We start from the raw sequence: 13,019 nt of genomic DNA on the forward strand, positions 1-13,019 counted from the left end.
TCCTCCCCATCTGCCACGGGCTAAAAATGATTTTACGGGGTAAGGTGTGATGGTTGTGGCAGCCCTGATTACCTCCTAGTAAATTAACTTCGTTAAAAATGCAAACTTAGGAGGGGAGGGGAGGGGACAGCAGCACTTTTGCTCCTCACCATTCGGTTCGTTCTCTGCAAAACTCCACCCGGGGCTGCTCCGAGCCGGACTGGGGGTCTGGGGGGCGGGTGTCCGGGTTGTGTCCCCCCAGCCCTGCCCCCCCCAGCCACGGGTATTTTATCCAGCGAGATGGAGTCGACCGGGAAGTTGCGAGGTGGCTGTACCGACCGCCAGCGCTTTTTAGAATTCGCAGACAAATATTTTGGCTGATGGTTTATTAATTGGCTCGGTGGATGGGGCTCTGCTTTGCTGGGGGGAGGCGAAGGAAGCCGGGGGGGGGGGGACGGGGGACGACACACACCCCGGTGTCTCCCACCGCTCGGGGCTGGGGATGGGAAACAGCCGAACTGTTTAATGAGTTTGCGCCGAAACGACTGTAAGAATTTACAGTCTGCTGCAACCGAGAGACAGCTCCCCGATCCTGTCGAAAACTAGCCTGACGGTTTGTCTTCTAAAATATTTTCTTTGTCTTATTTTCATCCTTCTTCCCCTCCCCGTGCATCTGCACGGCAGGGAGAAACCTGGCTTAACCCCCCGATTTATGAATGGCTCTCCCTTTTTTTTTTTTTTTTTTTTTTTTTTTACGCTCGGTGGATTTTTTTTTAAAGGCTGTCAGCTCTTTTCTCTTTGTTAAGGCTGGAGTTAGGGCTGTGTGTTTCTTTAAAGCCTCCTGCATGTTCTGCTCTCGATAAAAATCGCCACGATAAGGACCCTACGTATTTTTCCTTCTTACCTGCATCAAAATTCCTCCACGGGGCTGTAGCGTAGTATTTCTCTTCGCAGCTTGCACAATCATCCGAGCCCGGCGTAGGATTTCTTGACAACTTACAATCTGTAGCATCAGGATTCAAAGAGCGGCACGTTTTTATTCGAGAGCGGGTGGTTGGGTTGGGTTGTTTTTTTTTTTCATTCCCCCCCCCCCCCCTTTTTTTTTTTTTTTTTTGCATCAGTGTTCTTGCCGATCTCTCTTCGGACCGCCGAGCCGTTAAGTCATAATTACCTTTTTAGGTTATTATCCTTTTTATAGTATTGTATGGAAATGCTCGTCTTGGGAGCCAGCCATTTTGTGTGTGCCGTGTCGAAATGCATTTTACGACGTCGAACGTCGGTTTGTGTTCAGCCTAGATGGAAGCGAAGGCGTCGGAGCGGTGCATGTGCCGGGCTCGGGGCAGCCCCTAGACGTGGCGTTGCATCCCACGGTACCGGCAGGGCTCCGGACAAGGAGCCCAACGGGGTGGACACCGCGGGTCGCCGGTGGGCTACGGCGTCTTTTGAAGCGTGCGGGGGGGATTGTGCCGCTCGGGGGTGCCCACACGGCTTTTGGAGCACCTTCAGGTAAGTCGGACCTCGCCTCCTCTGCGCGGGTAAATGCAGGTCCCGCTCCCGAGCCGCGACGGGCAGGGCTTGAAGCAGCTTTTATTCTACCAACTTGAGTTTTTAATATATAAATAGCGGCGTGGTGTTTGGAGGGACCAAGATGGCAGAGCTGCTTGGAGCACCGTCGCTCTCCCCGGCACCACTCGGGCGTTGGGTCCCCATGAGCGTCGCGGGTAACGTGGGGGCGTTGGGGTTTGGATGCTGCTGCAGGTGCCTGAGCTGCCGAGTCTCTTCCGTGCGATCCCGTGCGTTATCAACGTGTTTGCTCTGGGAATCCAACCCCTTCGCCTTCTTTGCACTAACGCACCCCCCGCTGTTTCTGAGCTGCGTGTGAAGCTGCCGCTTCCCCTCGGGTTTAACTTTGGGGGGGGGGGGGTACCCGCATCGTTTTGGAATCCCTCCTCCCAGCAGGACTTATTCCCAGCATCTGGTGGGAAGCTGGAAGCAACGCCGAGCCGTCGACGGAGGCGGGGTCTGCCGCTCGGGCGGTGGGAGGGCAGCTCTGCGACCACCGGCTTCCCTGGGTGCTTGGGGTCTGCTTGCTTGGAAGAATAAAAAATACTCCGTTGGGATTTATTGGTGGCTGGAGGATGGCATCCTTCTAGTTGATGATGGCGCCTGGATGCTGCTCTTGCCCACGTGGGATGCGGGGGATGCTCTGCCCTCCTGGACCACGTCACGTAGTCTGCCGTGGAGATATCGCTGTACGTCTCTCCTTCCCGATCAGGCTGGGAGAAAAAGCGTCCTCGTCTGTTGGAGCGTCATTCAACTCTAGTGGTCCGTCCAAGTGGATGGAATCACGCTGCGCTTGGGAAGAGTAGAAATTAATCTTTTCTAGAAAACAGCCCTTCTCAAAGGGTTTAGGATGCGTCTGGTCTTCTGGAGTTGCTGCAGGTGCCTGCCTGCCTGCGTTCCATCCTTGGATGGTGCCGACTTGTGCCCCTCCGCTTCTCCGCACCCAAACTCTGCCGGTAACGTTTGCGAAGGGCTGTGCGATCCCGTTCCTCCTCTGAGCGTGACCAGCTTGCTTTTCCTGCGGCCCTCCTCCTTCCTCCTAGCGACCCGCTTGTCAGCGGGGAGGATTTTCCTCTCCTGAAGGCTCATCCGTAACCGTGCGTGCAGGAGACGCACACGCCGTCGCTCCTGCAAAATTTTCAGCGCCTGACTGTGACGTGCTCCATGCTTAAGGTGGAGTGGGGTCAGTGCTACGCCGTCGCGAGCAGCGTGGCTTTCCAGCCAGGATCATCTCTGGAGATGAACTACCCTGAGCCGCTTCCTCGCCACCGGGCTCACCCTCACGATGAGCGTTGAGCATCCCACGGGCTGGATGGAGCTGCTGTGAGCTGGGGAGCGCTGCGAGCATCCTGAACCAGGCAAGGGCTGAAAGATGGGTGCTTCGTCCTCCAAGAGGGACCTGCTGGGTCGGCACCGGCTCCTCGGTGGCTGTGGGCTGGCTGATGGCAGCCGGCGTTGCCCTGGGGCTGCGTGGTGTTGAGCAGCTGGCCCAGGTAGGGTTATAAAGGTGACTTCTTCCCTGGATGGTGAAGAACAAGAACAGAAAATGCGCGATTGGCACGTGGAGCACGTCCCTTCGCTCGGCACTGCCAGCCCGTGGTGCGCAGCACATCCTCACCCTTCTCCTCCGCGGAAGACAAGCGGCTTGGCAAGGAGCAGAGCAGGCAACAGGTCTGGTTTATCCTTTTATTTTCTTTCTGTGCTCCCTTGGAAGCGGGATCCCAGCTGAGCTCTTCCAGCGCTGTCGGCTGCCCCTGTGCAGCGGCTCCTTGTGCTGCTGGAGCAGGGATGAGTTAAGGAAACTGGTTGTTACTGGGCGTGGTGGAACTGGGGAGACCATGTGTCGCTGGAGGAAGATTTTCCTTTTAAGAAATGTCAGAGGAGATCTGGTGTAGAGCCCATCTTGCCTCGGACGCTTGTGACGGCGGCCAGTATAAACGGCTTCGCAGGAAGGCAGGCAGAGGGCTGCCAGGAGGGTCATGCTGCAAAAAGTTTTAGCCTCGACTAGTTGGGAGAGGAGGCGGCTCAGAGATCCCTCGTGGGTGGATCTGAGATCCCTTGTGCAGAGTCTGGAGTGGAGGCAAAGAGGAGGCTTTGCTCTTGCCTGGCCGGGGATGGAGCATCGCAGCGTGTCCGTCTCGGCTGTCCATGCTCAGTGTGGCTGATGCTGCCTGGAGCGTGGCTGGCAAGCTCCAGTCCGGCAAGCTCCAGGCTCCAGCCCAGTAAGCTCCAGCCTGGAAAGCTCAAGCCCCGGAGGCTCCAGCCTCTAGCCCAGTAAGCTCCAGCCTGGCAGGCTCCAGCCCAGTGAGCTCCAGGCTCCAGCCCAGTAAGCTCCAGCCTGGAAAGCTCCAGCCTCCAGCCCAGTAAGCTTCAGACCAGTGAGCCAGGCTCCAGCCCGGCGAGCTCCAGGCTCCGCCCCAGTAAGCTCCAGCCTGGTGAGCTCCAGGCTCCGGCCCAGTAAGCTCCAGCCCGGCGAGCTCCAGCCCCATGAGCTCCAGGCTCCGGCCCAGTGAGCTCCAGCCCAGTGAGCTCCAGGCTCCAGCCCAGTGAGCTCCAGCCCAGTGAGCTCCAGGCTCCAGCCCAGTGAGCTCCAGGCTCCAGCCCAGTGAGCTCCAGCCCAGCGAGCTCCAGCCCAGCGAGCTCCAGCCCAGCGAGCTCCAGCCCAGCGAGCTCCAGCCCAGCGAGCTCCAGCCCAGCGAGCTCCAGCCCAGCGAGCTCCAGCCCAGCGAGCTCCAGCCCAGCGAGCTCCAGCCCAGCGAGCTCCAGCCCAGCGAGCTCCAGCCCAGCGAGCTCCAGCCCAGCGAGCTCCAGCCCAGCGAGCTCCAGCCCAGCGAGCTCCAGCCCAGCGAGCTCCAGCCCAGCGAGCTCCAGCCCAGCGAGCTCCAGGCTCCAGCCCGGCGAGCTCCAGCCTGGAAAGCTCCAGCCCGGCAGCCGGAGGAAGCCTCCAGCAGTGGTGGCGTGATCTCCATGTCGTGGCCTTGACCTCGGGCTCCTCGCTTGGACTCCTGTGAGAACGGAGAAGCGTAGGTTGCACCTCCCGGGCTGGATCGCATCCAGAGGTAGAAACGGGAGGATTTGTCTGGTGTCTCCGCTCGCAGCCTCGCTCTTGGCTCCGGGGGAGCCTTGCTGGGTGGCTGCTGCGTTTTTTTCTAAGGCTTTTCCTTCTGGGTGCTGCCGGCCCTGGCTGGGTAGGTAGGACGGTGCGGGAGCTGCTGTTGCCTTTCAGCTTTGCTGTGCGTCCGCCCATTAATTGCAACCCGTTGATTAGTTCTGGAGGGTCTGAGGCCACCGGGAACAGGGGCTGGAGGGCACGGTTGGTCGCGTAGGAGTCGAGGAAGGCGAAAGTGTGGGTTAGCACCATGGAGGAGCCCTGAAAGAAAGACGAGGAAGGGGTTGTAACCTCTTGGGGTTCCCTGAATAAAGTCGAGTTGAAATCAGCTTCGGTTGCTTGGTCCCACCTTCATCAGGTGAACCTCAGGGGATATTTCTCCGTGCAGGCTGTGCGTTAAGAACCAGCTATATCCCGTCCCCAGCTATACTTGCTTCTCCAGTGTAATATTCATTTTTTTAGCCCAACTCACTTGTTCCAGCTTTTAAAATAGTTTTGTCGGTTTTGTTGTTGGGTTTTTTTGTTGTTGGGGGTTTGTTGTTTTTTTTTTTTTCTTGTGGGTGCTGTATCAAATATAAATGGAAAATTGGGCTGCTGCTTTGTTTGTCTGGGAATGGCAAACCTGTCTTTCGAGCACTGGAGAAGTAAAACCGCCTAAAGGTAAAGGAACGTACAGAGGAGCGCATGATGCTGGAGCTGTTGCCTGCCTTGCTCCCGACTGTGCTGACGGCGGCATCGGCACAGATGGGCACGGGGCTGTGACGCTCTTGTTTCCTCGTGGAACAACGTGCCCGTGGTGTCAGCCGTGGGGATGTCGGGGACCAAAAATGAAGGTGAGCCTGGGAACCGGTGACGCTGGAAATGCGTGGCTCGACCCAGAGGGGCTGCGGAGGGGAGAGCACTGGGGCTTGTAAGCTGGGAGGGGCTGGGGGGACTGGATGGTGCTGGGACAGAGAAGGAGGTTTGAGCATTGAATTTGGGGACCCGGAGTCTTTGGGAAGAGGGTCTGCGCACCGAGGGACGGCGCCTGGTGGGGGAATTGCTGTCGGTGGAGAGAAGGGAGCTGGGTGCTGCCTGCCCGCTGGCTGGGCTGCAATTCCTAGAAAGCGTTTTCGCTCCGACGGCGGCTGGTCTGGTCTTGCTGATGGCGCTGCGTTTCATCTCTCACGTCCCTGCGTCGTGGGGGGCTGAGCAGGGCGTCCCCTCTGTCACCTCCTCCCTGGGAGCCCCTGAAATGCCAGCTCTGATCTGACACCGGCTTTTCTTTTTTTATTTAGTCGGGAAAGCTTGCTCACCTGCCGAGCTGCAACTGGAGATGCTTACAGCCTGTATCAAGCCCGAAACAAAACATGTTCTGTAGCTCTTGTTTCCCCCTGCGGGATTTTGCCACCATTTGAGAATTTTCTTTCCATTTTTATTATTATTGTATTTTTAAAGTAAAGTTCCTTAGGGAAGAGAGAGAAGGGAGAGCCTGTTTCCTGGGATGTGCCAGATCTCCAGGAGCGTTTTGCTGGAGGGAGGCGAGTCTGGATGGTCTGGTTTGTGCTGTGTCGGTGAGGATGTGCCGACGTGCCCGTTGCCTCCCGTCCTTCAGGTGTGACTCGAGCACACCCACGTTGGCTGCTGCAGCTGAACGGCATCGCTCGCTGTGCATCCCTGTAGTGTGGTCCTGTTCCTGTCTGGTTTCTTCTGAAAAGTGGCTAAAATTCAGAGGTGGGGGGGGGGAAAAATCTGTTCTTGCTTAGTTTATAATCCCAGATTGCTGACAGGGAGATGCTCCACAGCCAGTCCTTGCTTGTGAGTCGAACTGGAGATATCTAATCTCTGCTGGTGGTTCGGGTTACGGTGGCACGGAGCGGGGCCGGTACTGACGTTCGTGGCTGTCTGACCTTCAGACTCGCTGAACAGCTCGTGGTTGGAAGAATTCCTGCTCTTGGGATGAAGCTGAGTGCTATCGCCTGGCTTGCCCAGTTCAGCCGTCGAGGTGCTCTGGAAATTCCCAGGGCTCCCAGGAATGCTGCAGTTTCTCCCCTCCCCTCCCCAATCCTCGCAGCTGAGTGCTAACGCTGAAGGGCCCCATTCAATAAAGAATCTGAAGCCTAATTTAGTTTTTATTGAAGCTGGCTGAAAGTGCGTGCTCCTTACCAAGCCTGGAAAGCCTCCTTTTGAAAGGATTAAATAGTTGTGGTACCTGTTTCTGATAACAGCGCTTTTGATTTGTTTCTAGTCCCAAAGCCACTCATGGTAAGGGGGAGGGCGTGTGGAAATCCTGCCGATCCCAGCTCCTCGCGTCTCCTCGCGCCGGGGTTTCATTCATGGTCTGCTGGGTCCTCCCTCCCTGCAGCACGGGGATGTGCGGAAGGGTGCTGCCGCAGTCCCGCTGGCTGGGGACCGTTGAGTCCTGGAGGCTGCTGTCTTGTTTCCTCGGTGTTTTTTCGGCCCTGAGCTCCGTTCCCTACCCGGTACCTTCCTCTTCTGCGTCCTGAGACGGCATTTCCTTAACTTCCCCATGGACAAACCGCTGGTCCTGCAGCTCCGTGCTGGCGGGCGACGGCAAAGCTGGAAGGTGACAGGGATGCTGTGATGCTCGGGGGCGCGGTACCACTCTTGGGATGGAGCAAGAGGCAGGGAGAGGGGCACCCACAAACCCGCTTCGGTGATGGGATCGGTAGGTCCCTGGGCTTCCCGTGGGGAAGGGGAGATGGAAGGAGACCTGTCTTGCGGGAGGCCGAGCAAAAGGGTTGTTGTCCTTCCGTACCGCTGCTGTACCTGCTTCGTGGTCTTGATGGTGGTGGACCCTGGCTGCTGCCCACACACCGGTCCTGCCAGTGCTTCCGTCGCTGTTTTTTTTTCATGCTCCGACTGGATTCGGAGCGTGGCCATCATGCTGCTTGTCGCCTGCGTGTCTGCCTGCAGACCGGGCTCCCCAGCCGCCTTCTGCTCACGGCTCTGCAGGGGCAGCACAGCTCCAAACCAGCACTTACCGGCCCCTGATTTCTCCCCTTTTCCCCTGTAGCAGCTCAGAGGGACAGTGGCGGCCGTGGGTCTTTAAAGGAAAGCTCCTTTAAAGGGTCTTTAAAGGAAACGCACGACTCCGCTCCCATTTTGGGGGGCTGCTTTCACTTGCCCGAACGGCTGCTGGTGAAGGGGTATGGCTCGATGGGAGCCTCGTCAGAGCCCAGCGACTCTCCCTTTGGGTACGTTGCTTTTTTTCTGCACCTTGAGGTGCAGTTGGACCTTTCCTGGTTTTTCAGCGGGCAGATGATCATGATGCTCGATGGTTTTCCACACACGGGTACCTGTCCCCACCCTCCTGGAGGCCAGAGGAAGACCACTGTGCCCTCAGGAAGCCTGAACCTCCTTTGTGTGCTCCACTATCGTTTTATTTTTCGGCTTGCCAGCGATCTTACAGCTGCATTTGTCTTGGTGTCAGAACACACGATGGGAAATACCCATGTGCGTGAAGCGGCACAAGGGTTTTGGGTACCAAGACATATCTCCCCTGCTCTCAGCGCGTGTTATTTGGATTTGTTTTGGGTTTTTTTAAGCCATACATTTAGTTCATGGATCGATGTGGAGTTGATTTCGTAGGGATGAAGCTGCCTCCCAGTAGGGAAGAACCTGCAGGATGACTTGACCGCGCCGTGGGGATCTAGGGATGCTTTTTTGACGTGTCCTCAAGCCAATGGTGAAGCGATGGCCAGTTAGAAAGTGCTCCCTCCCTGTGCATCAGCCTTTGTCTGCCAGGTATCTGGGCTTCTCCCTCCTCCTCCTCGCTTGCTTTTATCTCCCCGGAGCACGAAGTGGAGGAAGCAGCCGTGGAGGCCCTTTCATGGCTGAGTTAATTGGAGCTCGGCGCTTTCCCAGCAGCCGGATCCAGACCGCGGTGCTGGGTGCGGTGAGGCTTCTCGCTATCCCATGGTGTCTTAAATAACCCACCGCCACTCACGGCTTCAATTTAACCTGGGGTCACTTCTTAGGGCTGGGGGTGGAGAGCAGCATTTCATGTGTCTTCCTCGGCTTGCCCGTGCTTGCCTTTCTATATTTGGTTGCAGAAGACGTGCATTTTCCTGCCGAGAGACGAGGCTGTCAAGTAGAAAAGAAGTTCAAGGAGAAAGAAGTCGGAGGTGCTCGCCCTGGACATGGCAGCCTCTTTGAGATCGCGCCGTGCTAGGGGCTTGGTTGGATTTTTTTTATTTTTTCTATTTTTTTTTATTTTTTTGGGGCCGATTTGTATTTGTTTTCTTGCTGCCTGCGCCCTGTTTTTTTAAGAGCGAGGTTTCTCTAGCACGGTTCGTACCTTTGGGACCGCACTGATGCTGTAGTTGAACTTGTGTGACAGCTGTACGTTGGAAGGTGTGTAATTATAGGGAATTTATAACTGAGCCAGAACAACGTTTTCCTGGCAGGAGTTTGGCTCGGCGAAGCGTTATCCCGTGAGCGACTTTAGAGCCAAGTGTAGGAAGCTCCACCTGAAGCCAGTGTGGAGGAGCTGAGGTGCCGGCGATCCGGCCGCCGTGGCCTGGCCTCGCAGCTCGCAGTGTGCAGACCTCACGGACGAGCCCCTGCGAGCCGCTGGTGCGGAGCGAACCACGGTCCCCGCGGCCGTGACAAACCCCGGGTTAATTCTCTCTTATCCCCAACTGTTTGTCATCGTCACCAGCCCCGCTCTGCCTGTCGGTAGGTAAAGACCTCACCGAGCTGGTCTGTCTTTGGTTTTTGTTTTCAGGTGGAGCTCCCTTGGCTACTTTTTTTTTTTTTTCCAGGGGGGGTGGGGGGTGTTGTAGCTAGTTTCTTATCAGCCTGGGAGCGGAGGGATGGGGTTGGGATGGGCTCTGCGGCTCCTTCCTCTTTTTACTGCATCTGTTCGCCGCAGGGCATTTCTGCACCTGGAGGAGAGGCAGGGGAAGATGGAGAGTGAGTGGGGGTGGGAGTGGTCCTGTGCCTTCATCCTTTGAGTGAGAAGGTGCCTCGCATTCCTCACCGACTCGGAGGGCAGCTTCACCCGCGAGCGTGGAAAGAGGGAAAACTGCATGGTAGGGGGATTTTTCTGGATTTGGGGAGCTTGCTACCCAACTCGGCGTGCCGTGGCGTTTGTGCTGAGGGCGGGGGGGCTCAAACCGCGCTTCGGGTCCCCTCGAGATCCAGAAGTCTGCGGCACGAAGCCTTACGAAGGCTGAGGCTGGGCACACTTAGCCGGGGAAGGAGCTGAGCTGCCCTCCTCCTATCCCTGGGGGACTTGAGCGTTTTCCACCTCCCCTTGCTAGTAAATCTCGCCGAGTCGCAGCCGGTGGGCTTTCAGTGCCCAACAGGGGGTTGTGCCCCCCTGTTCTCAAGGGTTTGGGGGTGCTCTCAGCCTTCAGGTGCGTGTGGTTCCTTCTGCTTGGGAAACTCCCTGCCTGGCCGGTTTGGGATCGGGGCTACAAGTGTGAGCACCGCTGCCGGCAGGTCACCGCATGCCGGTGCGTGGGAGGTCGGTGCTCCCTGAGGGGGGGGAGCGGGTCTCGGAGGTCCCCGCCGGCCCTGGGGGAGTTAAGCCGGGTCTGCCACAGCCGTTTTCTGTTTGCCGTGATACTGATTGTGTCTTTCTGTCCACCTCTGTCCCGCAGGATGGACAGAATGACGGAAGATGCTCTGCGCCTGAACCTCTTGAAACGGAGCTTGGACCAAGCGGATGATCGGGATGATGTCCTGGCAAAGCGATTGAAAATGGAAGGACATGAGGCGATGGAGCGCCTGAAGATGCTGGCACTGCTGAAGAGGAAAGACCTCTCGGGCATTGAGGTGCCCCACGAGCTCCCGGTGAAACAGGATGGAGTGAAAGTCTACGAAGAAAAGCTGAATGGGAGCCTGAGGCCCCATGGGGATGGCAGGACTGCAGGGAGGCCGGGGAAGGAAAACATTAACGATGAGCCGGTGGATATGAGCGCGAGGAGAAGGTAGGTGCCAAACGACTGGAGTCTGTAGCTTGCCTGTAGTTAAGCCCGTGCTCTGCCAGTATGTGAGAGCCCAAGTCAGAAATTAAAGTGACATTTTGCGCTCCTGGAGGATGGGGGGAGGGGGGGTTGTCTTCCTGGTGTCTGCGAGGTCCCTTTGGCTGAACACGGAGGAGTGGAGCCTGCCCTCCCAGCAGTGTCTCTGGAAGGCGTTCAGCGCTCTTCTTGCATTGGTTTTGCTTCTGCTGCCCTTCTGATTCCTCCCCCAAACCAGACGGGTTTGGTTTCTTCGTCCATCCGTGCAGTATTACAAGCGGCTGGCAGCGCAGAGCCTGCCGGCGTGCGCGGAGGAGCAGGGTGTCCCCTCCGGCCAGGACCTGTTGTTGGCACCTACCAGAGAGGCAGGAGAAGCCTTTTATTTAGCTGGAGGTCAGTCCTGATGCAGGTGGCACGGACAGTCGCTCAAACCTGACCCTGGCCAGGCTACTCACGCCTCTACGGCGAAGTAGTAACTGGTTTTTCTCGCTGAGCCCCAGGCTGCTGGTGAGAAGCGGTTCCCTGAGCCGGTGAGTTGGGTCTGTTTTCCAGGAGAAGCTCCAGTGTTCCTCACGCTCTCCGCCTGGGCCGTGCACGCACACCTGATTTTTTTATCATCGGTGAATTCCAGCAGCTCAATTTCCGCAGCCAACGCCTGCAGGCAGGTTCTGAAGGGGGCTGGAGCGAGAGGGTCGCACGTGAGAGCCTGTCCCGCGGGCTGCACAGCACCGCTGCGTCCCACCTCTGCCCTTACTTCGGCTTTCTTGGGACCGAGAAGGAAACAAACGTTAACAGTATTGATTTGTGGCTTGATTGGGATGCTGAGCCAGCACAGGCTTGGGCAGACGGGCCGAGGAGCAGGACGGGGGTGTCCTGTTTGAAGTAGGTGCGAGGTGCTGAGACCTTCTTGTGATGTTTTTTGGTGGATGGAAAGCCAGACATGAGCTGGCGGCGTGCGCGGGCAGCCTGGGAAGCCAACCGCCTCCTGGGCGGCATCGATGGGGTGGGTGGGGGGGATTGTGCCCCTCTGCCCTGGTGAGGCCACATCCAGCTGGGGGGTCCTGGGGATGGGCAGGGACCCAGGCGAGGGCTGGAGCCCCTCTGCTGCGCAGCCAGGCTGGGGTGGGGGGCTCAGCGCGGGGGGGAGGGGGCTCCGGGGGGACCTTGTCCCGGCACGGGGGACGAGGGGGACGGTTTGAACTGAAAAGGGGAGATTCAGGCTGGGGGTGAAGAAGGAATTTGTTGCGCCGAGGGTGGTGGGACCCCGGCAGGGGCTGCCCGGAGAGGCGGTGGGTGCCCCGTCCTGGTGGGTGCCCCGTCCCTGGGGACACTCCAGTTCAAGCGGGACGGGGCTCTGAGCACCCGCTGTAGCGGGAGGTGTCCCAGCCCAGGGCAGGGGTGGCACTGGGGGGTCTTTAGGGTCCTTCCCCACCCAAACCACCCGGTGATTCTGTATTTTCGTGGTGCTTCAGATGGGTGACTGCACCTCGCTCAGGAGCCAGGCTGCCACCGTGGAGGCGTGTTTGGAGGAGGCGGTGGTGGCTCCTACGCAGAGTTGTGGCAACAGGAGGTGGCCTGGAGGTAGCCACCGGTGTCCTGGCTGGTTGACTCCATCTTTGCCTGTCGCCAGACGGGAAGTTTGGCTCCTTCAGCAGGAAGGTCCGAGGGCAGGGATCCCTCTCCGTGACGGGTTGTGTGCTGCCAGCATCCTCTGGTCTCATTCTCCCTGTTCCTCGAGGAACTGGGGCTGTGATTCAGCAAAACTGGGATTTAGTCTTTGTTGGTGTGTCGCACCGGGGCTTTGTGGTGGTGGTGGTGACTTTTGGAGAGCGAGGGGGTTCTGCCTGCCCTTTGGGGGGGCTCCTGTCCCAGCAGAGGCTGGCGAGCAGGTGATGGACGGGGGGGTTTGAAGGCTGGGGATGTCGGCACCTCTGGCTCCTTCTGGATGCCATCAGTATAACAAATATTAGAAAGATTAACGCCATCAGTCTTCAGTAATTCTCATCCGTCGCACCCTGCTTTCCAGAGCATCGCAAGTGCGAGCAGACCTGGAGTGCTGGAGGTGGGGAGGGGGATCCCACCTGGATTATTCTTTACTGACAATAGATGTGGCTTAAACCTGCCCAGACACCTCTGCCCGCCGGCTGAAGACCTGCGTGCGGTGAGGCAGGGGTGGTGTTAGAGGGTCCCATGGGGTTTTATCTGCGCTCAGAGCAGTGTTCGGGTACGAGCAGCACCCGTTGTACCTGCCCAGGGTTTACTCGTGTCCTGCTCCGAGCGCCTCGTCTGGGTGTTGCGCCCCTGAAAAGTGCAGCTCTGCCGAGAAGCCCTGTGGGTGCAACGCTGCGGGTAACACTCTTATATTTTATACTCCATGATCATGGCTCTGGGTAAAT

The 13,019-nt window shown here is 57.9% G+C and overlaps 1 protein-coding gene across 4 annotated transcripts in view; it reads left to right on the plus strand.

The window, feature by feature from the left end:
- Positions 1–13,019, plus strand: part of GATAD2B (GATA zinc finger domain containing 2B) — a 43,133-nt gene that overhangs the window by 15,810 nt on the left and 14,304 nt on the right. For 3 of the 4 annotated variants that reach the window (XM_080368779.1, XM_080368781.1, XM_080368778.1), the window contains exon 2: positions 10,261–10,590. In XM_080368779.1, coding sequence (XP_080224905.1) covers positions 10,262–10,590 — 329 coding nt within the window. In that variant the 5' untranslated portion in view covers position 10,261. Of the gene's footprint in view, positions 1–9,527; positions 9,688–10,260; positions 10,591–13,019 lie in introns of those variants that run through there. The other variant, XM_080368780.1, reaches the window with a different exon arrangement.

The sequence above is a fragment of the Falco punctatus genome, assembly GCF_963210335.1.
Source record: "Falco punctatus genome assembly, chromosome: 18".
Lineage (NCBI taxonomy): Eukaryota > Metazoa > Chordata > Aves > Falconiformes > Falconidae > Falco > Falco punctatus.